Raw genomic sequence first — 25,994 nt, 5'->3', positions numbered from 1 at the left:
CCCGTCCCTAAAGACATCCCGGTCCCCTCCTGAGGGCACTGGGGACAAACTGGGGCCACCCATGGCCTTGCTAGTGGGGTGACTGGGGTGTCCCCGTCCCTAACGACATCCCGGTCCCCTTCCAAGGGCTCTGGGGACAAACTGGGACCACCCAGATCCTCGTTTTTGGTGCATCCCCGTCCCTAATGACATCCCGGTCCTCTCCTGAGGGTACTGGGGGCAGACTGGGGCCACCCACGTCCCTGTCCCTGGGCTGATTGGGATGTCTCTGTCCCTAAGGACATCCCTGTCCCCATCAATGTCCCCTTCCGAGGGCTCTGGGGACAGACTGGGGCCACCCAGATCCTCGTTCCTGGGGCGTCCCCGTCCCTAATGACATCCCAGCCCCTCCTGAGGGTACTGGGGACAAACTGGGGCCCCCATGGCCTTGCTACTGGGGCGATTGGGGCGTCCCCGTCCCTAATGACATCCCAGTCCCCTTCCAAGGGCTCTGGGGACAGACTGGGGCCACCCACGGCCTTGCTAGTGGGGTGACTGGGGTGTCCCCGTCCCTAAAGACATCCCGGCCCCCTCCTGAGGGTACTGGGGACAAACTGGGGCCACCCATGGCCTTGCTACTGGGGTGATTGGGGCGTCCCCGTCCCTAATGACATCCCAGTCCCCTTCCAAGGGCTCTGGGGACAGACTGGGGCCACCCAGATCCTCGTTCCTGGGGTGTCCCCAACCCTAACGACATCCCGGCCCCTCCCGAGGGTACTGGGGACAAACTGGGGCCACCCATGGCCTTGCTAGTGGGGCGATCGGGGCGTCCCCGTCCCTAAAGACATCCCGGTCCCCTTCCGAGGGTACTGGGGACAAACTGGGACCACCCAGATCCTCGTTCCTGGGGTGTCCCTGTCCCTAATGAAATCCCAGTCCCCTCCTGAGGGTACTGGGGGCAGACTGGGGCCACCCACGTCCCTGTCCCTAATGACATCCCTGTCCCCTTCCAAGGGTACTGGGGACAAGCTGGGGCCACCCATGGCCTTGCTACTGGGGTGATTGGGGCGTCCCCGTCCCTAGTGACATCCCGGTCCCCTTCCGAGGGTACTGGGCACAGACTGGGGCCACCCAGATCCTCGTTCCTGGGGCGTCCCCGTCCCTAACGACATCCCCCCCGTCCCCGTCCCCCCCGCTGACGCCGCGGCGCCCGCAGGCACCTACTGCCAGCAGCGGGAGGTGGAGGCCATCACGGAGGGGGTGGACGAGGACGAGGGCTGCTGCTGCTGCTCGCCGGGGCACCCCCCGCACGCCCTCTCCTTCAACGCCGCCTGCGGGCAGCGCTGGCTGGCCTGGGAGGTGGCGGCCGCCCGCTACGTGCTCGAGGGCTACAGCATCAGCGACAACAGCGCCGGCGCCATGCTGCAGGGCTTCGACCTGCGCCGCCTGCTGCTCACCTACTACGTCAAGGTGGGGGGGGGTGAGCTGGGGGGGCGTGGGATGAGCTGGGGGGTGTGGGATGCACCAGGAGGGTGAGATTTACCGGGGGTGTGGGATGCACTGGTGGGGGTGTGCAATGCACCAGGGGGTGTGGGATGCACTGGGGGGTGTGGGATGCGCTGGGGGGTGTGGGATGTGCTGGGGGCGTGGGATGCGCTGGGGGGCTGTGGGATGAGCTGGGGGGTGTGGGATGCACCAGGAAATTGGGGTTGGAATGGGGGGAATTGGGATTGGAACGCGGGATTTGGGATTGCAATGGGGGGAATTGGGAATGGAATTAGGAGAGTGGGAACTGGAATGGGGGAGTTGGGAGTGGAATTGGGGGGACTGGGATTGGAACGGGGGGATTGGGTTTTGCACGGGGGAGTTGGGATTGAAACGGGGGAATTGGGATTGGGACGGGGGCGTTGGGCTCTGAACGGGGGGAACTGGGCTTTGAATTGGGGAATTGGGTTTTGCACGGGGGAATTGGGATTGGAACGGGGGAATTGGGATTGGAACGGGGGGACGCAGGGAGACTGGGCTTTGCCTGAGGGATTTGGGGTTGGAACGGGGGGATTGGGATTGGAACGGGGGAGTTGGGATTGGAACGGGGGGAATTGGGATTGGGACGGGGGCGTTGGGCTCTGAAGGGGGGAATTGGGCTTTCGATTCGGGGAGTTGGGTTTTGCACGGGGGAACTGGGATTGGAACGGGGGACGCAGGGAGACTGGGCTGTGCCTGAGGGACTTGGGGTTGGAACGGGGGGATTGGGATTGGAACTGGGGGGATTGGGCTCTGAATGGGGGATTGGGATTGGAACGGGGACGCAGGGAGACTGGGCTGTGCCTGAGGGACTTGGGGTTGGAACGGGGGGATTGGGATTGGAACGGGGGGATTGGGATTGGAACGGGGGATTGGGCTCGGAACTGGGGGGATTGGGCTCGGAACGGGGGAACTGGGATTGAAACGGGGAATTGGGATTGCAGTGGGGGAATGGGGCTTTGGATTGGAGAATTGGGATTGGAACGGGGGACGCAGGGAGACTGGGCTGTGCCTGAGGGACTTGGGGTTGGAATGGGGGGATTGGGATTGGAACGGGGGAATTGGGATTGGAACGGGGGATGCAGAGAGACTGGGCTGTGCCTGAGGGATTTGGGGTTGGAACGGGGGGATTGGGATTGGAACTGGTGGGATTGGGATTGGAACAGGGGGATTGGGCTCGGAACTGGGGGGATTGGGCTCGGAACGGGGGAACTGGGATTGAAACGGGGAATTGGGATTGCAGTGGGGGAATGGGGCTTTGGATTGGAGAATTGGGATTGGAACGGGGGACGCAGGGAGACTGGGCTGTGCCTGAGGGACTTGGGGTTGGAACGGGGGGATTGGGATTGGAACTGGGGGGATTGGGCTCTGAATGGGGGATTGGGATTGGAATGGGGGGACGCAGGGAGACTGGGCTTTGCCTGAGGGACTTGGGATTGGAATGGGGGGATTGGGATTGGAACGGGGGGATTGGGATTGGAACGGGGGGATTGGGCTCGGAACTGGGGGGATTGGGCTCTGAACGGGGGAACTGGGATTGGAACGGGGGAACTGGGATCGGAACGGGGGCACCGGGCTTCGCTCAGAGGCGAGGGGGCTTCGCACGAGGCCGAGGGGCTGCGCGCGAGGGGCGATCCCGCGTGCGTGTCCCCCCCCCCCCCAGAGCATCATCTACTTCGTGACGCGGTCGCCCAAGCTGGAGCAGTGGCTGGCGCACGAGGGGGTGCGCGAGGGGCTGCGGCCCTGCACGGCCCCCGGCTACGCAGACCCCGACCCCGCCTTCAGCCCCGCCGTGGACGAGGACTTCGACCCCCGCCTGGGGGGGCCCAGCCTGCCCGCCTTCCGCCAGGCCTTCCTCGGCTGGATCCAGCACTGCGCCGCCCGCCGGCACCCCGTGCGTCGGGGGGGGGGCCGGGGGGGCCGGGGGGGTGGGGGGCGTGGGGGGCGTGAGGGGGGTGGGGGGAGGTGGGGACAGGGAAATGGGGATGGGGGAGATGGGGAGGGGGAGATGGGGGCATGGGGGGGCACGGGGGGAGATGGGGACGTGGGGGGCACAGAGGTGGGGGAGATGGGGACAGGGAAATGGGGATGGGGGGACATGGGGACATGGGGGGGCACGGGGGGAGATGGAGGGTCCGGGGGTGGGGGGAGTGGGGGGCGTGAGGGGCGCGGGGGGAGGTGGGGGGCACGGGGGGAGATGGGGACAGGGAAATGGGGATGGGGGGAGATGGGGACGGGGGAGATGGGGGCATGGGGGGGCACGGGGGGAGATGGGGACGTGGGGGGGCATGGGGGGAGGTGGGGGACAGGGAAATGGGGATGGGGGGAGATGGGGGCATGGGGGGGGCACGGGGGAAGATGGGGGGCACGGGGGGAGATGGGGACGGGGGGCACGGGGGGAGGTGGGGACAGGGAAATGGGGATGGGGGGAGATGGGGGACAAGGAAATGGGGATGGGGGGAGATGGGGACATGGGGGGGCACGGGGGGAGATGGGAACGTGGGGGCACGGGGGGAGATGGGGACAGGGAAATGGGGATGGGGGGAGATGGGGGCATGGGGGGGGGCACGGGGGAGATGGGGGCACGGGGGGAGATGGGGGGCACGGGGGGAGATGGGGACGTGGGGGGGCACGGGGGAGATGGGGGACAAGGAAATGGGGATGGGGGGAGATGGGGACAGGGGGGCACGGGGGGAGATGGGGGGCACGGGGGGAGATGGGGACAGGGGGGCACGGGGGGAGGTGGGGACAGGGAAATGGGGATGGGGGGGACATGGGGACATGGGGGGGCACAGGGGGAGATGGGGACATGGGGGGGCACGGGGGGAGATGGGGGCACGGGGGCAGGTGGGGGACAAGGAAATGGGGATGGGGGGAGATGGGGGCATGGGGGGGCACAGGGGGAGATGGGGACGTGGGGGGGCATGGGGGGAGATGGGGACGTGGGGGGCACGGGGGGAGATGGGGACGTGGGGGGGCACAGAGGTGGGGGAGATGGGGACATGCTGGGGGCACGGGGGGAGATGGGGACGTGGGGGGGCACGGGGGAGATGGGGACGTGGGGGGGCACAGAGGTGGGGGAGATGGGGACATGCTGGGGGCACGGGGGAGATGGGGACGTGGGGGGGCACGGGGGGAGATGGGGACGTGGGGGGGCACAGAGGTGGGGGAGATGGGGACATGCTGGGGGCACGGGGGGAGATGGGGACAGGGAAATGGGGATGGGGGGAGATGGGGACATGGGGGGCACGGGGGGAGATGGGGATGTGGGGGCGCGGGGGGAGATGGGGGCACGGGGGGAGGTGGGGGGTGCGGGGGGAGATGGGGGACAAGGAAATGGGGATGGGGGAGATGGGGACAGGGGAGATGGGGAGGGGGGAGATGGGGACAGGGGGGAGATGGGAAGGTGGGGGGGCGCACGGGGGGGGGACATGGAGGTGGCGGAGATGGGGACACGGGGGTGAGGTGGGGAGATGGGGACGCGGGGAGGTGGGGGACAGGGGGGTCGTGGGGGGCACAGGGGGACGCGGGGGCCTTTGGGGACACGTGGGGATGTTGGGGGGGGGGGGGGCTGACCCCCGCTCCCCCCCCCGCCCCCCCCAGCCCGTGGACAAGGCCTGGGACTCGCCGCTGGTCACCCTCTGCTTCGGGCTCTGCGTGCTGGGGCGCCGGGCGCTGGGCACGGCCTCGCACGGCATGGCGGCCAGGTGGGGGGCGCGGGGGGGCAGGGACCGGGGGGGGCACGGGGGGGGCAGGGACCCGGGGGGGCTTGGGTGCAGGTGGGGGGCGCAGGGATGTGAGGGGAACCCTGGTATTTTGGGGGGGGCACAGATGAATGGGGGACCCTGTTTTTTTTTGGGGGGGGATGTGGGGGGTCCCCAGCATCTTTTGGGGGGGGGGGCACGGGGATGCAGGGGGACCCCAGCATTTTGGGGGGGGGCGGGGGCACAGGGGTGTTCCCCAGCACCCTGAGGAGGGGGTGGGCACTTTTAGGGACCCACCCTGGTGCCCCAGGGGGACGCAGGGGTGGGGGGCGAAGCTGCCGTGGGGTACTGGGGGGGGGTCCCAAGGCTCGGGGGGGGTCTGACGGCTCAGGGGAGGGTCCGACGGCTCGGGGGCTCCCAAGGCTCTGGGGGCTCCCAAGGTTCTGGGGGGGTCCCAAGGCTTGGGGGGGGGGCACCAAGGCTCGGGGGGTGTCCCAAGGCTCCGGGGGGTCCCAAGGCTCTGGGGGGTCCCAAGGCTCTGGGGGGGTCCCAAGACTCGGGGGGGGGGTCCCAAGGCTCATGGGGGCTCCCAAGGCTCAGGGGGCTCCCAAGGCTCTGGGGGGGTCTGACGGCTTGAGGGAGGGTCTGACGGCTCGGGGGCTCCCAAGGCTTGGGGGGCTCCCAAGGTTCTGGGGGGTCCCAAGGCTCTGGGGGCTCCCAAGGCTCGGGGAGGGGTTCTGCCCCCCCCGCTGACGGCCCCCTCCCCCCCAGCCTGGAGCCCTTCCTGTACGGCCTGCACGCCCTCTTCAAGGGCGACTTCCGCATCACGTCGCCGCGGGACGAGTGGGTGTTCGCCGACGTGGACCTGCTGCACCGCGTCGTGGCCCCCGGCGTGCGCATGGCCCTCAAGCTGCACCAGGTGCGGGGGGGCACCGCCCCAAAAATGCCCTGCGAGGCCTCCCGGGGCAGGTTCTGGGGACGAATACTGGGGCAGCTCCATCCAGGTGGGCTTCAACCCCCCCAAAAAACCCTACAAGTCCTTCGTGGGAGGTTCTGGGGGCAAATACCGGGGTGACTCCATCCATCCAGGTGGGCTTCACCCCAAAAAGACCCTATAACTCCTCCCAGGGGAGGTTCTGGGCGTGACTCCATCCAGGTGGGCTCCATCCAGGTGTTCTTCACCCCAAAAAACCCTACAAGTCCTCCTGGGGCAGGTTCTGGGGGCAAATACTGGGGCAGCTCCACCTGGGTGGGCTTCACCCCAAAAAACCCCCAAACATCCCCCTGGGGGAGGTTCTGGGGGCAAATACCGGGGCGACTCCATCCATCCGAGTGGGCTTCACCCCAAAAAAGACCCTATAAGTCCTCCCAGGGGAGGTTCTGGGGGCAAATACCGGGGTGACTCCATCCATCCAGGTGGGCTTCACCCCAAAAAAGACCCTATAATTCCTCCTGGGGGAGGTTCTGGGGGCAAATACCAGGGTGACTCCATCCATCCAATTGTTCTTCACCCCAAAAAAACCCTACAAGTCCTCCCGGGGCAGGTTCTGGGGGCAAATACCGGGGTGACTCCATCCATCCAGGTGGGCTTCACCCCAAAAAAACCCTACAAGTCCTCCCGGGGCAGATTCTGGGGGCAAATACCGGGGCAGCTCCACCTGGGTGGGCTTCACCCCAAAAAACCCCTATAATTCCTCCTGGGGGAGGTTCTGGGGGCAAATACCGGGGCGACTCCATCCATCCAGGTGGGCTTCACCCCAAAAAGACCCTATAACTCCTCCCGGGGGAGGTTCTGGGGGTGACTCCATCCAGGTGGGCTCCATCCAGGTGTTCTTCACCCCAAAAAAACCCTACAAGTCCTCCCGGGGCAGGTTCTGGGGGCAAACACCGGGGTGACTCCATCCATCCAGGTGGGCTTCACCCCAAAAAAACCCTATAATTCTTCCTGGGGGAGGTTCTGGGGGCAAATACCGGGGCGACTCCATCCAGGTGGGCTTCAACCCCCCCAAAAAACCCTACAAGTCCTTCTTGGGAGGTTCTGGGGGCAAATACCAGGGCGACTCCATCCATCCGGGTGGGCTTCACCCCAAAAAGACCCTATAACTCCTCCCGGGGAGGTTCTGGGGACGAATACTGGGGCAGCTCCATCCAGGTGGGCTTCAACCCCCCAAAAAACCCTACAAGTCCTTCTTGGGAGGTTCTGGGGGCAAATACCAGGGCGACTCCATCCATCCACGTAGGCTTCACCCAAAAAAAAAACCCTAAACATCCCCCTGGGGGAGGTTCTGGGGGCAAATACCAGGGCAGCTCCATCTGTGTGAGCTTCACCCCCAAAAAACCCTACAAGTCCTCCCGGGGCAGGTTCTGGGGGCGAATACTGGGGCAGCTCCACCCGGGTGGGCTTCACCCCAAAAAAACCCTATAATTCCTCCTGGGGGAGGTTCTGGGGGCAAATACTGGGGCGACTCCATCCATCCAGGTGTTCTTCACCCCAAAAAACCCTACAAGTCCTCCCGGGGCAGGTTCTGGGGGCAAATACCGGGGCAGCTCCACCCGGGTGGGCTTCACCCCAAAAAGAAACCCTGTAATTCCTCCCAGGGGAGGTTCTGGGGGCAAACACCGGGGCGACTCCATCCATCCAGGTGGGCTTCGCCCCAAAAACCCTACAAGTCCTCCCGGGGCAGGTTCTGGGGGCAAATACCGGGGCGACTCCATCCATCCAGGTGGGCTTCACCCCAAAAAAGACCCTATAACTCCTCCCGGGGGAGGTTCTGGGGGTGACTCCATCCAGGTGGGCTCCATCCAGGTGGGCTTCACCCCAAGAAAAACCCTACAAGTCCTCCTGGGGGAGGTTCTGGGGGCAAATACCGGGGCGACTCCATCCATCCAATTGTTCTTCACCCCAAAAAAACCCTATAACTCCTCCCGGGGCAGGTTCTGGGGGCAAATACCGGGGCAGCTCCACCTGGGTGGGCTTCACCCCCAAAAAAACCCTATAATTCCTCTTGGGGGAGGTTCTGGGGGCAAATACCGGGGCGACTCCATCCATCCAATTGTTCTTCACCCCAAAAAAGACCCTATAACTCCTCCCAGGGGAGGTTCTGGGGCAAATACCGGGGTGACTCCATCCATCCAGGTGGGCTTCACCCCAAAAAAGACCCTATAACTCCTCCCAGGGGAGGTTCTGGGGGTGACTCCATCCAGGTGGGCTCCATCCAGGTGGGCTTCACCCCAAAAAAACCCTACAAATCGTCCTGGGGCAGGTTCTGGGGGCAAATACCGGGGCAGCTCCACCTGGGTGGGCTTCACCCCAAAAAAAAACCCCAAACATCCCCCTGGGGGAGGTTCTGGGGGCAAATACCGGGGTGACTCCATCCATCCGGGTGGGCTTCACCCCAAAAAAGACCCTATAAGTCCTCCCAGGGGAGGTTCTGGGGGCAAATACCGGGGTGACTCCATCCATCCAGGTGGGCTTCACCCCAAAAAAGACCCTATAACTCCTCCCAGGGGAGGTTCTGGGGGTGACTCCATCCAGGTGGGCTCCATCCAGGTGGGCTTCACCCCAAAAAAACCCTACAAGTCCTCCCGGGGCAGATTCTGGGGGCAAATACCGGGGCAGCTCCACCTGGGTGGGCTTCACCCCAAAAAAACCCCTATAATTCCTCCTGGGGAGGTTCTGGGGGCAAATACCGGGGTGACTCCATCCATCCAGGTGGGCTTCACCCCAAAAAAGACCCTATAACTCCTCCCGGGGGAGGTTCTGGGGGTGACTCCATCCAGGTGGGCTCCATCCAGGTGTTCTTCACCCAAAAAAACCCTACAAGTCCTCCTGGGGCAGGTTCTGGGGGCAAATACTGGGGTGACTCCATCCATCCAATTGTTCTTCACCCCAAAAAAAACCTACAAATCCTCCCGGGGCAGATTCTGGGGGCAAATACCGGGGTGACTCCATCCATCCAATTGTTCTTCACCCCAAAAAAACCCTACAAATCCTCCCGGGGCAGGTTCTGGGGGCAAACACCGGGGCAGCTCCACCCGGGTGGGCTTCACCCCCCGCCCCCCGAGCCCCCCGCTAAGGGCGCGGTGCCCCCAGGACCACTTCGCGTCCCCCGAGGAGCACGAGGAGGCGGCGGCGCTGTACGAGGCGGTGGCGGCGCACGAGGGCGGCCTGGTGATCGCGCACGAGGCCGACCCCGCGTGGCGCGCGGCCGTGCTGGCCGACGCCCCCGCCCTGCTGGCCCTGCGGCGCGTGGCCGACGAGGCCGCCGACGAGTACAAGGTGGTGGCCCTCAACCGCAGGCACCTCTGCTTCCGCGTCATCAAGGTGGGGGGGCGCGGGGGCACGGGGGGGGCACGGGGGGACATGGGGGGACATGGGGGGCATGGGGACATGGGGACATGGGGGGGCACGGGGACATGGGGGGACATGGGGACGTGGGGGGCACGGGGACATGGGGACATGGGGGGACATGGGGACACGGGGGGGGACTTGGGGGGACACGGCGACATGGGGGGGACATGGGGACGTGGGGGGCACGGGGACATGGGGACACGGGGGGGATGTGGGGGGGCATGGGGACACGGGGACATGGGGACATGGGGGGACATGGGGGGGACATGGGGGGACATGGGGACGTGGGGGGCATGGGGACATGGGGACACAGGGGGGACATGGGGACACGGGGGGGGACACGGGGACACGGGGCACACAGGGACATGGGGACATTGGGACATGGGGACACGGGGGGACACAGGGATGGGGGGGCATGGGGGGACACGGGGACATGGGGACACAGGGACACGGGGGGACATGGGGGGGACACGGGGGGACGTGGGGATGTGGGGGGCACGGGGACATGGGGACACGGGGACATGGGGGGACATGGGGGGACATGGGGACGTGGGGGGCACAGGGGGGGACACGGGGACGGGGGGGCATGGGGGGACATGGGGGGGACATGGGGACACGGGGGGGACTTGGGGACGGGGGGGACACGGGGGGACATGGGGGGGACACGGGGGACATGGGGGGGACATGGGGACATGGGGACACAGGGGGGACACGGGGACGCGGGGGGGGCACGGGGACGGGGGGGGCATGGGGGGACATGGGGGGGACATGGGGACACGGGGGGGACACGGGGACGGGGGGACACGGGGGGACACGGGGGGGGCACGGGGGGACGTGGGGACATTGGGACATGGGGACACATGGATGTGGGGACCCCTCTGGCCCCTGCCCATTGCCCCCCAGCACCTCCCAGTGCCCCCCAGCACCTCCCAGTGCCCCCCAGTACCTCCCAGTGCCTCCCAGTTCCCTCCCAATCCCCCATCCAGCACCTCCCATTCCCCCCCAGCACCTCCCAGTGCCCCCTAGGCTTCTCCAAATGCCCTCCCGTTCCCCCCCCAGCATCTCCCGTTCTCCCCCAGCGCTTCCCGGTGCCCTCCCAGCACCCCCCCAGCGCCTCCTGGTGCCCTCCCAGCACCCTCCCAGCACCTCCAGTGCCCCCCAGTACCTCCCAGTTCCTTCCCAATCCCCCATCCAGCACCTCCCAGTGCCCCCCAGCACCTCCCATTCCCCCCCAGCGCCTCCCGGTGCCCTCCCATTCCCCCCCAGCAGCTCCCAGTGCCCCCCAGTACCTCCCAGTGCCTCCCAGTTCCTTCCCAATCCCCCCCCCAGCACCTCCCGTTCCCCCCAGCGCCTCCCAGTGCCCTCCCATCCCCCCCCAGCGCCTCCCAGCACCTCCCAGTAACCCCCTTTCCCCCCCCCCAGGTGAACCGGGAGTGCGTGCGGGGGCTGTGGGCCGGGCAGCAGCAGGAGCTGGTCTTCCTGCGCAACCGCAACCCGGAGCGGGGCAGCATCCAGAACGCGCGCCAGGCGCTGCGCAACATCGTCAGCTCGGCCTGCGACCAGCCCCTGGGGTACCCCATCTACGTCTCCCCCCTCACCACCTCCTTCGCCGGCGCCCACCCCCAGCTCCGCGCCCTCGCCGGGCCCCCCTCAGCCCCCGCCGCCTCGCCCGAGGCCTGGCCGCCGCCTGGCGCCGGTGAGTGACACACACACACCCCCCCCGCCCCGGGGGTCCCCCCCGCACCCCAAGGGGGGCGGTGTGCGGCGGAAGTGGCCCCCCGCGGTGTACCCCAAAAGTGGGCCCGTGTATCCCAAAACTGGCCCCGTGTACCCCAAAAATGGCCCCGTGTACCCCAAAAGTGGGCCCGTGTATCCCAAAAGTGGCCCCATGTACCCAGAACTGGTCCCAGGACACCAATAATGGGCCCCGTGTATCCCAAAAGTGGCCTCGTGTACCCCAAAAGTGGCCCCGTGTACCCCAAAACTGGCCACGTGTATCCCAAAAGTGGCCTCGTGTACCCCAAAAGTGGCCTCATGTACCCCAGAACTGGTCCCAGAACACCAAAATAGGCCCCATGTACCCCAAAAGTGGCCCCGTGTACCCCAAAAGTGGCTGCATGTATCCCAAAAGTGGCCCCATGTACCCCAAAAGTGGCCTCATGTACCCCAGAACTGGTCCCAGAACACCAAAATAGGCCCCATGTACCCCAAAAGTGGCCCCGTGTACCCCAAAAGTGGCCTCATGTAGCCCAGAACTGGCCTCAGAGTCCCAAAACGGGCTCCCTGTACCCCAGAACTGGTCCCAGAACACCAAAATGGGCCCCATGTACCCCAAAAGTGGCCCCATGTACCCCAAAAGTGGGCCCATGTATCCCCAAACCGGCCCCGTGTACCCCAAAAGTGGCCCCATGTACCCCAGAACTGGTCCCAGAACACCAAAATGGGCCCTATGTGCCCCAAAAGTGGTCTCATGTACCCCAGAACTGGCCTCAGAACCCCAAAACGGGCTCCCTGTACCCCAAAAGGGGCTCCCAGGACACCAAAATGGGCTCCATGTACCCCAAAACTGCCTTAGGGCAGCCCAGAACTGGTCCCAAGAGCCCAAAACGGGCCCCGTGTAGCCCGGAACCGGCCTCAGAACCCCGAAACTGGCCCCACAACACCAAAACAGGCTCCGTGTACCCCAAAACTGGCTTAGGGCAGCCCAGAACAGGTCCCAGAACCCCCAAACCAGCCCCATGGACCCCAAAACTGGCCTCAGAACCCCAAAATGGGCTCCGTGTACCCTAAAAGGGGCTCCGGGCACCCCAGAACTGGCCCACGGCCCCAAAACTGGCCCCATCCACCCCAAAAGAAGCTCTGGGTACCCCAAAACTGGCCTCAGAACCCCAAAACGGGCTCCATGTACCCCAAAAGGGGGCTCCGGGCACCCCAAATCTGGCCCCAGGACCCCAAAACTGGCCCCGAGCACCCCAAAAGTGCCTCCAGGAGACCCCAGCCCCCCAGATTGCCCCCAGGACCCCCAAACGCACGTTTGATTGACCAAACTGCCCCCAAACCTGACCCCCCCCCGACCCCAAAACCGCCCTCCTGCACCCCAAAAACCGCCCCCCCGACCCCCAAACTGCCCCCCCTCACCCCCCCGTGCCCCCCCCCAGGCTGCGGAAGGCCTGCGGCGCCGGCTGCAACAGCGGGGGCAACATCGAGGACGTCGAATGCGGGGGGGGCGCGGGCAGCAGCGGCCCCCCCGGCCCGGCGGGCGGCGCGGCCCCCCCGGGGGCTTCAAACCCCCCCGTGCCGCCCGCCACCACCCAGCCCCCCCCAGGTAGGAGCCCCCCCCCCTCCTCTCCTGCACCCCCCCCACGTGTGTGTTTGGCGGGGGGGGGTCTTGGTGTGTGCCCCCCCCCATCATCAGCGTGTCCCCCCCCCCCCGTCCCACAGGCCCTGAGCAGAGCGGGAGGCCCGGGCCGGGCTGGGGGGGTCTCGGGGGGGGCGACGGCCGCCAGAACCCCCCCACCGTGCCCCCCCCGCCTGCAGGCCCCCCCCCCCGGGCCCGGCGCCCCCCCCGCCTTTGCCTACGACGGCCCCTGCGGCAAATGGAGCTTGGGCGGCCGCAAGGGGGGGGGCAGCGACGGGGACCCCCCCCCCGGGCACCCCAGCGACCCCCGGGGGGGGCACCAGCACCGTGGGACAGGTGAGTGGCGGGGGGGGGGGGGGGGGGGGGCAAAAATCTGGGACCCTCAGCAAACTGGGGGGGGGGTTCACATGGTGTGGGGGCCCCCCCATCTGTGGACCTGCCCCCCCCATTTACTTCCTCCCCCCCCCCCCCCCCAGGCTGCTGCGGACGCCGGCACCCGCCCCCCCGCGGCCCCCCCCCAGGAGCAGCAGAGCCCCACGGCGCAGCCCCTCCTGGAGCACCAGTACTGACCCCCCCGGGCTGGTCCCGACCCCCCCACGGACAGCAATAAGGACCCGGGGGTGCCCCCCCCCCCGCCACCGACCCCCCCGTGCCCCCCCCTGTGCCCCCCCGCCGGGGGGGGGGGGCTCGGACTCATTTTGAGGCATTTTTCGTTTTTGTTTTTTTTTTCGTGTTTTTTTTTTTTTTCGGGGGGGGGTTGATTACAAAAAAAAAAGGAAAAATACAAAAAATACACAAAACCACTCAAAATGAGCGTATTTCCCGCCGCTGTGCTGGGGGGGGGGGGGATTTGGCGGGGGGGGGGGGGGGGCGTCCCGGATGCCCCGGGGGGGGTCACAGCGGCCGGGGGAGGAAGCGGCGGAGGGGAAGGGCGGGGGCGCGGGGGGGGGGGGGGGGAGCTCGGCCGGCCCCGTCCCAGCACCGGCAGCGGGGAGCGAGCGGGGGCCCCCCCCGGTCCCCCCCCCCACCCTGCGCACGGTGCGTGGCCCCCCCCCGGCCCCCCCCGCGGCGGCGACAGCGACAGGGCGGGAGCGGAGGAGACGAGGTAGGAGCGAGCGGGGCCCCCCCCCCCCCAGCCCCATGGCCCCCCCCGGCACCGAGCGGCCCCCCCCTCTTCCAGGACCCCCCCCCTCTTCCAGGACCCCCCCCCCCTTTCCTAGAGACCCCCCCCTGCTCCGGTACCCCCCCCCCCCGCTCAAGGGACCCCCCCCGCCACCACCCCCGAGTGCCCCCAGGCTCTGGAGCCCCCCCCCCAAGGCTGGTGGGGGGGGGGGGGGCGTGTGTGGTGCCGGGGGGGGGCCTTGCACGAGGATTGTGCACGGGGCAGGGGCTTGCATGGGAAGGGCTTTGCACGGGGGGGGCCTTGCACAGGTGATTGGCACGGGGGGGGGTCACGCACGGGGGTTTTGCACGGGGGGGGGGGGTCGCATGGCGGCGGTTTACACGAGGGCTTTGGGGGGGGGGGGGTCGCACGGGGGGGGGCCTTGCACGCTTGATTCGCACCAGGGCTTTGCACGCCGGGGCCTTGCACGAGGGCCTCGCACGGGGCTCACGCGTGGGCGCTGCACGGCCGCTTGTGCACGGCCCCTGCCCCCCCCCCCGCCCCCCCCCGGGCCCCTCCAGCCCCCCCCCCCCCGTGCAAATCCCCGTGCAAGCCCCCGGCCCTCGAGCAAGGCCTTTGCACGGGGGCCGCGGCCTTGCCCCCCCCCGCCCCCGCACGACGGGGCCCACGGCGCCCACGGCCTGGGGGGGGGCAAAACGGGGGCGAGGGGGGGGCCGGGGTCCCTCAGGAAGGGGGGGGGGCCGGACACCGGGGCCGGGGGGGGGCCGGACGCGGCAGCAGCGGGGGGGAAGCGGGAGCGGGGGGGGGGGCCGGACGCCCGGGGGTCACGAGGTCAGCGGCGGCCCTGGGGGGGCCCTGGAGGTTGGGGGGGGGGGGGGGCGAGGGGAAGGGGAGGGGGGGGCTGCACACGGGGACCCCCCCCTCGTGGGGTGGGGGTGGGGGGGAAGCCGGGGGGGGGGGCAGCAGGGCTCGGGGGGGCCCGTGGCCCCCGGCACTTCCCGTATGGCAGGAAGCCGCCGGCGTCGGCCTGGCCCCGCGGCCCCTCCCCCCCCCGCAGGGCCCCCCCCCCCGCACACGGGGACCCCCCCGGCCCACGGGGACCCCCCCCAGCTCCGCTCCCGGCCCCCCCAAGAGCCGGGGGCTTTTTTTGGGGGGGGTGGGGGGGCAGGAGGGACAGGCCCCCCACCCCCCAGTGCCAGGTTGGGGCCCAGGAGGCCGGGTGGGACCTGGGTGCCCCCCCCCCCGGAATTTTTATTTTGGGGGGGGGGGGGCATTGGTAAATGGGGGGGGCAACGGGGTGGGAGGGGGGCAGGGGGACATGGGGGGGGCAGGGACAGGCCCAGAAAGGGGAGCGGGGGGGGGAAGAAGGGGGGGGGGAGCCCCCCCAGACCCCCCCAGGCCCCCCCCTGACCCCCCCCCGTCCTCTTGCCCCCCCCCAGGTGCCGCCGTCGCCCCCGCCCCCAGCGAGAGCAGCGGCCGCGGCCCCCCCGCGGCCCCCCCCATTGACCCCGGCCCCGCCGTGGGAAAAGGGGGCGGGGCCTCCGCACGCGGGAACTGCCGCGCAGCCAATCGGGGCGCGGGCCCCGTTCCCACGCTTCCATTGACAAATCCCGAACGGGGGCGCTGGGAGCCCGGGGGGGGGGGGTCCCGTTAAAGCGGGGGGGGTCCTGTTAAACCGGGGGGGGTCCCGTTAAAGCGGGGGGGGTCCCGTTAAACCGGGGGGGGTCCCGTTAAAGCGGGGGGGGTCCCGTTAAACCGGGGGGGGTCCCGTTAAAGCGGGGGCGAGGCTCAGCGTTAGCGGGGGGGGGTCCCAAAGGGCTCAGTGAAAGCCGGGGGGGGGGGGTCCCAGGGGTTCAGCAGGGGTCCCGGGGGGGGGGGGGCGGGGGTCCCGGGGGGGGCCATGCAGTCCGACGACCTCTTCCTCCGCAAGATGCGGGGGCCCTCGTCCCGGCCCCCCCCCTCCCCCGGCCCCCTCAGCTCGGCCGGGGGGGGCGGAGCTCGGGGGGGGGGCTTCTCCCCGCCGCCCTCCCCGGGGGGGGGCCCCCCCATGCAGCGCAGCAGCAGCGAGGCCACGCTGGGGCCGACGGGGGGGGGGGGGGCCGGGGGCCGCCAACCCCCCCCGCGCCCGTGCCCACAGCCACGAGGAGCCGGGGGGGCCGGGGGGGGGCAGCCCCGCGGCGCGGCGCTTCCGCGACCCCCTCGTGCTGCTGGGGCTGGGGGGCGAGGGCGAGGCCGAGGGGGGGCCCGACTCCTTCCCCCGCCCCCCCTGGGCCCCCTTCGTCGCCCACTACGACGTGCAGAGCCTCCTCTTCGACCCCAGCCAGGCCCCCCCCGCCCCCCCCCGACCCCCCCGGCACCTCGGGGGCTTCGGCCGCCCACCTGGGCCCCGAGGAGCCCCCCCCCAGCCCCGGGGGGGACGACGAGGACGCGCTGGTGCTGAGCTGCCCCCGCTTCTGCTGCGAGACGGGGGGGGAGCAGGAGGAGGGGCTGGCCCCCCCCCGCGGCCCCCCCGGGCCCGGCCACCTGCCCAACGCCGCCGTGGCCGTGCTGGAGGAGCCCCCGGCCGGCTCGCGGCCCCCCCACGCCATCGAGCACAGCGACGCGGGCGCCGACTACTACCGAAAGTACTTCTACGGCAAGGGTGAGCCGGGGGGGGGGGACACGGGGGGGGGACGCAGTGGGGCTGGGAGTGGTGTTGTACGGGGGTGTGGGGCATTGCACAGGGATGTGCGGCATTGCACGAGGATGGGGGGCTGTACACGAGGACGTGGGGCTTTGCACGAGGACGGGGGGCTTTGCATAAGGACACGGGGCTTTGCACAAGGACACGGGGCTTTGCACGAGGATGTGGGGCATTGCACAAGGATGTGGGGCTTTGCACAAGGACGGGGGGCATTGCACAAGGACGGGGGGCTTTGCACGAGGACGGGGGGCATTGCACAAGGACAGGGGGGCATTGCACAAGGATGTGGGGCTTTGCACAAGGACACAGGGCATTGCACGAGGACGTGGGGCTTTGCACGAGGACGGGGGGCATTGCACAAGGATGTGGGGCTGTGCACGAGGACATGGGGCTTTGCACGAGGACGTGGGACTTTGCATAAGGACACGGGGCTTTGCACAAGGACACGGGGCTTTGCACAAGGATGTGGGGCTTTGCACGAGGACGTGGGGCTTTGCACGAGGACGTGGGGCTTTGCACGAGGACGTGGGGCTTTGCACAAGGACACGGCATTGCATGAGGACACGGGGCTTTGCACGAGGACGTGGGGCTTTGCACAAGGACACAGGGCATTGCACGAGGACGTGGGGCTTTGCATGAGGACGTGGGGCTTTGCACAAGGACACAGGGCATTGCACGAGGACGGGGGGCTTTGCACGAGGACACGGGGCTTTGCACAAGGACGGGGGGCTTTGCACGAGGACGGGGGGCTTTGCACGAGGACGGGGGGCATTGCACAAGGACACGGGGTTTGCACGAGGACGTGGGGCATTGCACGAGGACACGGGGCTTTGCACGAGGACGTGGGGCTTTGCACGAGGACACGGGGCTTTGCACAAGGACGTGGGGCTGTGCACGAGGATGTGGGGCTTTGCACGAGGATGTGGGGCTTTGCACAAGGACGTGGGGCATTGCACGAGGACGTGGGGCATTGCACGAGGACGTGGGGCATTGCACGAGGACGTGGGGCATTGCACGAGGATGTGGGGCTTTGCACGAGGACGGGGGGCATTGCATGAGGCCATCACCCATTGCACGGTGCCCAGAGCTGTTGCACGAGGCTCTGGCTCGTTGCACAGCACCAGGGCGCTGTGCAGAGCTCTGGGGTGTCTCACGGGGTCCCGCCCCCCCCCCAACACCCTCTGCCCCCCCGTGCCCCCCCCCCCAGAACACCAGAACTTCCTGGGCGAGGACGAGCGGCTGGGGCCTGTGGCCGTGTCCCTGCGGCGGGAGGAGAAGGAGGGCCCAGCCCCCCAGTACCTGCACCGCATCATCCTGCGCACCAGCCAGGTGGGGGCCGGGGGGGGCGGGAGGAGGGTTTGGGGGAGTGGGGGGGGGTTCCCAGGGGTCTGGGGGGGTGGTCTCGGGGGTTTGGGAGGGGTCACAGGGGATTGGGGGGGGGGTGTCTCAGGGTTTGGGGGGGAGTGGGGAGGGGGGCGCACAGGGATTTGGGGGGGAGGTCCAGGGATTTGGGGGGGTTCCAGGGGTCTTGGCGGGGGGGGTCCCAGGGGTCTGGGGAGGGTCCCAGGGGATTGGGGGGGAGGGGTCTCAGGGTTTTGGGGGCGGGTCCAGGGGACTGGGGTGGCTCTCAGGGGTCTGAGGGGGGGGTCCCAGGGGATTGGGGGGATGTCTGGGGGTCTTGGGGGGGGTCCCAGGGATCTGGGAGGGTCCCAGAGTGTTGGGGGGGGGGGGTCTCAGAGTTTGGGGTGGGGGTCACCACGGGGGCCTGGGGTCTCCCAGGGTGTGACGCTGCCCCCCCCCCCCCCCCCCCCCCCCAATTCAGCTGCGGGCGCTGCGGGGCTCGGTGCTGGAGGAGGCGCTGCCCCCCAGCGCGCGCCCCCCCCGGGTCCCGCGGGGTGCCCCCCCGCAAGCTGCTGGAGCACCTGGTGCCGGGGCTGGGGGTGCAGGCGCTGCGCCTGGCCGGGCCCTCGCCCGCCGTGCCCGAGACCCTCCTCAAGCTGGACGAGCAGGGGGTGAGCAGGGGGCGGGGCTTGCACCAGGGCTGGGTGTGCGCAGGGAGGGAGCGTGCACGAGGGGTGGCTTTTGCAGCAGGGCTGGGGCTTGCACAAGGATGGGGCTTGCACGAGAGTGGGGCTTGCACGAGAGTGGGGCTTGCACCAGGGTGGGATTGGCATTGCACCGGGGCTGGGGCTTGCACGAGAACGGGACTTGCACAAGAGCGGGGCTTGCACAAGAGCGGGGCTTGCATGAGAGCGGGGCTTGCACGAGAGTGGGGTTTGCATTAAAGTGGGGCTTGCACAAGGATGGAGTTTGCACAACACCGGAGCTGAGGCTTGCACAAGGAATGCGCTTGCTCGAGGACAGCGCTTGCATGAGACTGGGGCTTGCACAAGGCTGGGGCTTGCACGAGGACGGGGCTTGCACGAGGAATGGGTTTGCAAAAGGCTGGGACTTGCACGAGGCCAGGGCTTGCATGAGGCTGGGCCTCACACGAGGAGTGGGTTTGCACGAGGACAGAGCTTGCACGAGGACAGAGCTTGCACGAGGCCGGGGCTTGCACGAGGCCGGGGCTCGCACGAGGGGCGCCCCGTCCCGCCGGTGCCAGCGCGAGCCGTGCGCGTGCCCGCAGCTGAGCTTCCAGCGCAAGGTGGGGGTGCTGTACTGCCGGGGGGGGCAGGCCTCGGAGGAGGAGATGTACAACAACGAGGGCGCGGGGCCGGCCTTCGCCGAGTTCCTGGCGCTGCTGGGCACCCGCGTGCGCCTGCGCGGCTTCGCACACTACCGCGCGCAGCTCGACACCAAGAGTGAGCGGGGCGCGGGACGGGGGGGGGGGGGGAAGGGGGGGACATGGGGACGGGAACAGGATGGGGACGTGGGGATGGGGACAGGGGGATGGGGTGGGATGGGATGGGATGGGGATATGGGGACGACATGGGGATGGGGACAGGGGGATGGGGACACGGGGATGGGGACAGGGGGACAGGGACATGGGGATGGGGACAGGGGGATGGGGATATGGGGATGACATGGGGATGGGGACACAGGGATGGGGACAGGGGGACAGGGACATGGGGATGGGGACAGGGGGATGGGGATATGGGGATGACATGGGGATGGGGACACGGGGATGGGGACAGGGGGACAGGGACAAGGGGATGGGATGGAAACAGGACAGGGACACAGGGATGGGAACAATGGGACACTGGGATGGGATGGGGACAGTACGGGGACACGGTGATGGGAACACAGGGATTGGGACAGGGACACAGGGACAGGATGGGGATGTGGGGATGGGGAAAACAGAAACGGGATGGGGATGTGGGGACGGGGACATGGGGACGGGGACAGGATGGGGACAGTAGCAGGACACGGGGACGCTCATGGGGACAGGGACGTGGCTGGGTATGAGGACGGGGATGGGGACAGGAATGGGATGGGGATGTGCAAGGAGACGTGGGGATGTGGGGACATGGGGACGGGGGGATATGGGGACACAGGGACATGGGGACGCGGGGACAGGGGGACATGGGGACGCGGTGGCTGCAGCCGTGCCCCCGCAGCCGACTCGACGGGCACGCACTCGCTGTACACCACGTACCACGGCTACGAGGTGATGTTCCACGTCAGCACCATGCTGCCCTTCACGCCCAGCAACCGCCAGCAGGTCCGGATGGGGGGGGGCAGACACGGCGGGGGGGGGGCAGGACTCATTTTGGGGTGCTGACCCCCCCCCCCCGTCTGCTCCCCCAGCTCCTGCGCAAGCGCCACATCGGCAACGACATCGTCACCATCATCTTCCAGGAGCCGGGGGCCCGGCCCTTCTCCCCCCGCGCCATCCGCTCCCACTTCCAGCACGTCTTCATCGTCGTGCGGGCACACGAGCCCTGCACGCCCCGCGCCTCCTACAGGTGGGGGCTGGGGGCTTGCACAGGGGGGCCGGGGGTGTTGTAGGGTCCCCGTGGGTGTTGTAGGGCCCCCGGGGGTGTTGTAGGGTCGCCAAGGGAGGCACACGGTGCCCATGGGTGGTGCAAATTCCCTGTAAGTTTTGCACGATCCCAATAGGTTTTGCACGACCCCAATAGGTTTTTCACGACCCCTATAGGCTTTGCACTATCCCTATAGGTTTTACACAATCCCTATAGGTTTTACACAATCCCTATAGGTTTTGCATGGTCCCCAAGGGAGCTGCATGGTCCCCATGGGTGCTGCCAGGTCCCCATGGGTGTTATGGGGTCCCAGAAGGCATTACATGGTCCCCACGGGTCTGGCACGGTCCCTATCGGTGCTTCAGGGTCCTGTGGGTCATGCGTGGTCCCTATAGGTGTTGCACAGCCCCCAGAGGTGTTTCAGGGTCCTCTGGGTGTTGCACAGTCCCTACAGATATTGCACAGTCCCTACAGACGTTGTATGGCCCCCATGGGTGTCGCAGGGTCCCACGGGTGTTGCACAGTCCCTACAGATATTGCACAGTCCCTACAGACGTTGTATGGCCCCCATGGGTGTCGCAGGGTCCCACGGGTGTTGCACAGTCGCTAGAGTCACTGCACGGCCCCCGCGGGTGCCCCGGGCTCCCTGTGGGTGCCCCCCGTGACCCCCACACCCCCCCCCCGCAGCGTGGCGGTGACGCGCTCGGAGGACACGCCGCTCTTCGGCCCCCCGCTCGCCCCCGGGCAGCGCTTCCCGCGGGGCGCGGGGCTGCGCGACTTCCTGCTGGCCAAGGCCATCAACGGGGAGAACGCGGCGGGCCGGGGGCCGCCTGGGGGCCATGGCCGCCCGCACCCGCCACCAGTACCTGCAGGAGCTGGCGCGCGCCCACGCCACCGGCCCCCCGTTGGCCGCCCTCCCCAGGGGGCTACCGGCGCTGGGGGGCCGGCGGCGGGCCGGGGGCGGCGGGGGCGCGGCGGGGGCGCTGGTGTGGGGGGCGCGGGCGCGAGCCCCCGGGGGTCCCGAGGTGCCGTGCCTGCTGGGGGTGGCGGCCGAGCGGCTGGTGCTGGCGGCCCCCGGCCCCGGGGTGCTGTTCAGCGCCGCGTGCCGCGACGTCCTGGGCTGGGCCTTCGCCGACGGCGGCCTCGAGCTCTTCTACGGGGCCGGGGAGTGCGTGGGGCTGAGGCTGCCCCACGGCGCCGCCCCACAGGTGGTGGCCAGGCTGCAGGTGAGTGTAGGGGGGCGTATGGGGGGGCGGTGGGGGGAGATGGGGGGAGACAGGGGTGATGGGGGCGGTGCGTTCGTGGCGTTAACCGTGTTGGGGTGCTCAACGGGTCTGTGTTGGGGACCCCAGGGGGTTGTGTTGGAGCCCCCCACCACCACCACCACCCCATGGCTCCATACTGGGGTCCCCGTGGCTCCCTGTTGGGGTTCCCCATGGTTTTCTGTTGGGGGTCCCCATGGCTCCCTGTTGGGGTTCTCTGTGGGTGTGTGTTGGGGGTCCCCATGGGTTTGTGACACCATTGTGGGGGTGTCTCACGGCTTTGTGTTGGGTGCCCCATGGGATTGTGTTGGGGTGCCCGTGGATTTGTTTTGGGGCCCCCTATTGGGGTTCCCAATGAATTTCTGTCGGGGTGCCCCATGGGTTTCTATTGGGGTTCCCCATGGGATTACGCTGGGGTCCCCATGGGTTTGTGACACCATTTTGGGGGTATCTCACGGCTTTGTGTTGGGTGTCCCATGGGATTGTGTTGGGGTTCCGCATGGGTTTGTCCTGGGGTCCCGTGGCTTTGTTTTGGGGCTCTCCATTGGGGGTTCCCTATGAATTTCTGTCGGGGTGCCCCATGGGTGTCTATTGGGGTGCCCCATGGGTGTCTATTGGGGTTCCCCATGGGATTACGCTGGGGTCCCCATGGGTTTGTGACACCATTTTGGGGGTGTCTCACGGCTTTGTGTTGGGTGCCCCATGGGATTGTGTTGGGGTTCCGCATGGGTTTGTCCTGGGGTCCCCGTGGCTTTGTTCTGGGGCTCTCCATTGGGGGTTCCCTATGAATTTCTGTCGGGGTGCCCCATGGGTTTCTATTGGGGTGCCCCAGGGTTTCTATTGGGGTTCCCCATGGGTTTCTATTGGGGTTCCCCATGGGTTTCTATTGGGGTGCCCCATGGGATTACGCTGGGGTCCCCATGGGGTTGTGTTGGGGGCCTCACGGACGTGTCCCATGTGCCTCCCACCCCCCCAACCCCGTGTCCCCCCGTCCTGCAGGCGGTGACGCGGGGCTGCGAGGCCCGCGAGCTGGCCCCTGCCGCGGGGGCCGGGGGCCGCCTGGGGTTCCGCGTGGCGGGGGACGGGGTGGTGACGGCCGTGCAGCGCTTCTCCTTCGCCGAGACCGCCGGGCTGCGCCCCGGCGCCCGCCTGCTGCGCGTCGCCCGCCGCCCCCTGCCCGCCCTCAGCCCCCGCCGCCTGCGCGCCCTCCTGCGCTGCCCCAAGGCCGCCCTCACCCTGCTGCCCCCCGACCGCGACGGGCGGCCCCGAAGGTCAGCGCCGGGTGGGGGGGGGCGTGGGGCTGGGGGTGATGGGGGGCAGAGGAGGGGATGGGGGGGACGGGGGGACATGGGGGGATATGGGGAGATGGGGCTATGGGGGGAGATATGGGGATATGGGGGGGGGGACATGGGGGGGCATGGGGAGATGGGGAGATGGGGAGATGGGGGGGATATGGGGGGAAGGGGGACATGGGGGGACATGGGGGGACGTGGGGAGATGGGGGGAGATATGGGGACTTGGGGGGGAGGGGGACATGGGGGGGACATGGGGGGGAAGGGAGAGATGGGGCGGACATGGGGGGACATGGGGGGGACATGGGGAGATGGGGATATGGGGGGAGATGGGGATATGGGGGGAAGGGGGACATGGGGGGAAGGGGGACATGGGGGGGCATGGGGAGATGGGGAGATGGGGAGATGGGGGGATACAGGGGGGATATGGGGGGAGGGGGACATGGGGGGGCATGGGGGCGTGGGGAGATGGGGGAGATATGGGGACTTGGGGGGGAGGCGGACATGGGGGGGACATGGGGGGAAGGGAGAGATGGGGAGGACATGGGGGGACATGGGGGACATGGAAAAGATGGGGAGAGGGTGGGAGGAGATACGGGGGGGACGTGGGGGGGCATTGGGGGATTTGGGGACATGGGGGGAAGGGGACACGGATATGGGGGCACAGGAGGACGTGGGGATGGGGGGTGATGGGGGGCATTAGGACATGGGGGGAGATGGGGACGTGGGGGGCACAGTGTCGCACATCCCACCCCCAATTTCCCCCCCGTGCCCCCCAGGAGCTTCTCGGAGCTCTACACCCGGTCGCTGGAGCAGGGCCGGGGAGGGGGCGCCGAGGGGGGGCCGGGGGGACATCGGCGACAGCAGCGACAGCGGCGACAGCGGCGACAGCAGCGACGGGGGGGCACGGCGCAGCGGGGGGCACGGGGGCTGCGCCCCGACACCCTGCGGCTGCTGCGCTCCCTGGCGCTGGCCGAGGAGCCCCCGGGACCCCCGGGACCCCCCCGGGACCCCCGAGAGCCCACGCGAGTGCCCCCCAAACCCGTGAGTACCCTGGGAACCCCCCCCAATAAATCCTTGCCCCCCCCCCCCCGTGACCTGACCTTTGACCCCCCCCCCCGTGCCCCCCAGGCAGCCCCTGGCTGACCCCACGCCCGACCTCCTGCTGCCGCACCGCAGCCCCCCCCGCACAGCGACACGGTGAGTGGGTGCCCCCCCCCCCGGTGTCCCCCCCCCGGTGTCCTCCCCCTGTCCCCATGTCCCCGTTGACCCCATGTCTTCCTCCTCCCCCCCCCCCCCCCCAGGGAACCCCCCGGATGCTGGTGGCCCCGTGACCCCCCCTGAAGCTGGAGCCCCCCGGGCCCTTCGCTGCGGCAATCGCTGGGCAAGCGTGAGTGTCCCCAAAAGTGTCCCCAAAAGTGTCCCCAAATGTGTCCCTGTGCCCCCCCGTGACCCCCACACTGCAGCCCCACCGGTGCCCTGTCCCCATCCTGCATCGCGTGCCCCCCGTCCCCGTCCCCTGTCCCTTGTCCTGTTTCTTGTCCCTTGTCCCCAGTCCTGTCCCGTGTCGCTTGTCCCTGTCCTTGTCCCCTGTCCCCATCCCTGTCCCTTGTCCTCATCCTTGTCCCGTCCCTGTCCCCATCCTTGTCTCCTGTCCCCATCCTTGATCCCCTGTCCCCATCCCTGACCCTTGTCCCCAGTCCTGTCCCGCGTCACTTGTCCCTGTCCTTGTCCCCTGTCCCCATCCCTGTCCCCATCCTTGATCCCGTCCCCATCCCTGTCCCTTGTCCTCATCCTTGTCCCGTCCCTGTCCCCATACTTGTCCCTTGTCCCCATCCCTGTCCCCAATCCCCTGTCCCCAATCCCCTGTCCCCATCCCTGACCCTTGTCCCCAGTCCTGTCCCATGTCCCTTGTCCCTGTCCTTGTCCCCCGTCCCCATCCCTGACCCCGTCCCCATCCCTATCCCCAATCCCCTGTCCCCATCCTTGATCCCCTGTCCCCATCGCTGACCCTTGTCCCCAGTCCTGTCCCGTGTCCCTTGTCCCTGTCCTTGTCCCCTGTCCCCATCCCTGTCCCTTGTCCTCATCCTTGTCCCATCCCTGTCCCCATCCTTGTCTCCTGTCCCCATCCTTGATCCCCTGTCCCCATCCCTGACCCTTGTCCCCAGTCCTGTCCCGCGTCACTTGTCCTTGTCCCCTGTCCCTATCCCTGTCCCCAATCCCCTGTCCCCATCCCTGTCCCCTTTCCCTGTCCCTGTCCCCATCCATCCCCGTCCCCATGCCCGCTGCCCACCCCACACCCATGTCCCCACTGGGGGTGTCCCCTGTCCCTGGGGGGGGTGTCCCCATGTCCCTGGGGGGGTGTCCCCATGTCCCTGGGGGTGTCCCCATGTCCCTGAGGGGTGTCCCCATGTCCCCACTGGGGGTGTCCCCATGTCCCTGGGGGGGGTGTCCCCATGTCCCCACTGGGGGTGTCCCCATGTCCCCACTGGGGTGCCCCCACCCCGCAGTGCTGGCGGAGCCCCTGGACGAGGAGTGGGATTCCATCGCCCGCGTCGCCGCCGCCTGCAGCAGCATCCTGGAGGCGCTGGCGCGGGAGGGTGAGCGCTTGGGGGGGGGGGGGGCATGGAGTTGGGGGGGCTTGGGGGTGGGGGTCTCACACCCCCCCACCCCCCACCCCCAAAACCCCACAGGGCAGCAGCTGCCGGAGCCCCCCGGCCCCGCGGACACGCAGACCCCGAGCCAGGCGGCCCCCGACGATGAGTGAGGACGGGGAGGGGGCTGCGGGGGGG

At 68.7% G+C, this 25,994-nt stretch overlaps 2 protein-coding genes and 1 long non-coding RNA gene across 3 annotated transcripts in view; all 3 read left to right on the top strand.

The window, feature by feature from the left end:
* The window catches only part of LOC136788549 (pecanex-like protein 3), a 30,373-nt gene extending 16,755 nt beyond the window's left edge, over positions 1–13,618 (top strand). The window contains 10 exon segments of the mRNA XM_066987108.1: positions 1,196–1,449; positions 3,167–3,397; positions 5,107–5,210; positions 5,979–6,126; positions 9,301–9,531; positions 10,981–11,200; positions 11,203–11,254; positions 12,717–12,883; positions 13,000–13,252; positions 13,393–13,618. Coding sequence (XP_066843209.1) covers positions 1,196–1,449; positions 3,167–3,397; positions 5,107–5,210; positions 5,979–6,126; positions 9,301–9,531; positions 10,981–11,200; positions 11,203–11,254; positions 12,717–12,883; positions 13,000–13,252; positions 13,393–13,618 — 1,886 coding nt within the window.
* A 1,423-nt stretch (positions 13,619–15,041) lies between these two features.
* LOC136788548 (signal-induced proliferation-associated protein 1-like) lies at positions 15,042–24,407 on the top strand. The gene is given in 14 exon segments (XM_066987107.1): positions 15,042–15,060; positions 15,479–15,558; positions 15,816–16,680; positions 17,930–18,051; positions 18,545–18,595; positions 18,597–18,734; positions 19,352–19,526; positions 20,283–20,386; positions 20,473–20,630; positions 21,336–21,473; positions 21,475–21,874; positions 22,910–23,181; positions 23,982–24,246; positions 24,334–24,407. Coding segments are annotated over 14 exon segments (2,802 nt in total). The 3' UTR covers positions 24,349–24,407.
* Positions 24,408–24,502: 95 nt separating this feature from the next.
* Positions 24,503–25,994, top strand: LOC136788777 (uncharacterized). The gene is made up of 3 exons (XR_010827376.1): positions 24,503–24,592; positions 25,713–25,802; positions 25,896–25,994. It is a non-coding gene; the product is annotated as an uncharacterized lncRNA (long non-coding RNA).

The sequence above is a fragment of the Anser cygnoides genome, chromosome W, assembly GCF_040182565.1.
Source record: "Anser cygnoides isolate HZ-2024a breed goose chromosome W, Taihu_goose_T2T_genome, whole genome shotgun sequence".
NCBI classification, from domain to species: Eukaryota; Metazoa; Chordata; class Aves; order Anseriformes; family Anatidae; genus Anser; species Anser cygnoides.
The sequence above is the reverse complement of the archived record's forward strand: the minus strand, read 5'-3'. Positions and strand labels throughout refer to the sequence as shown.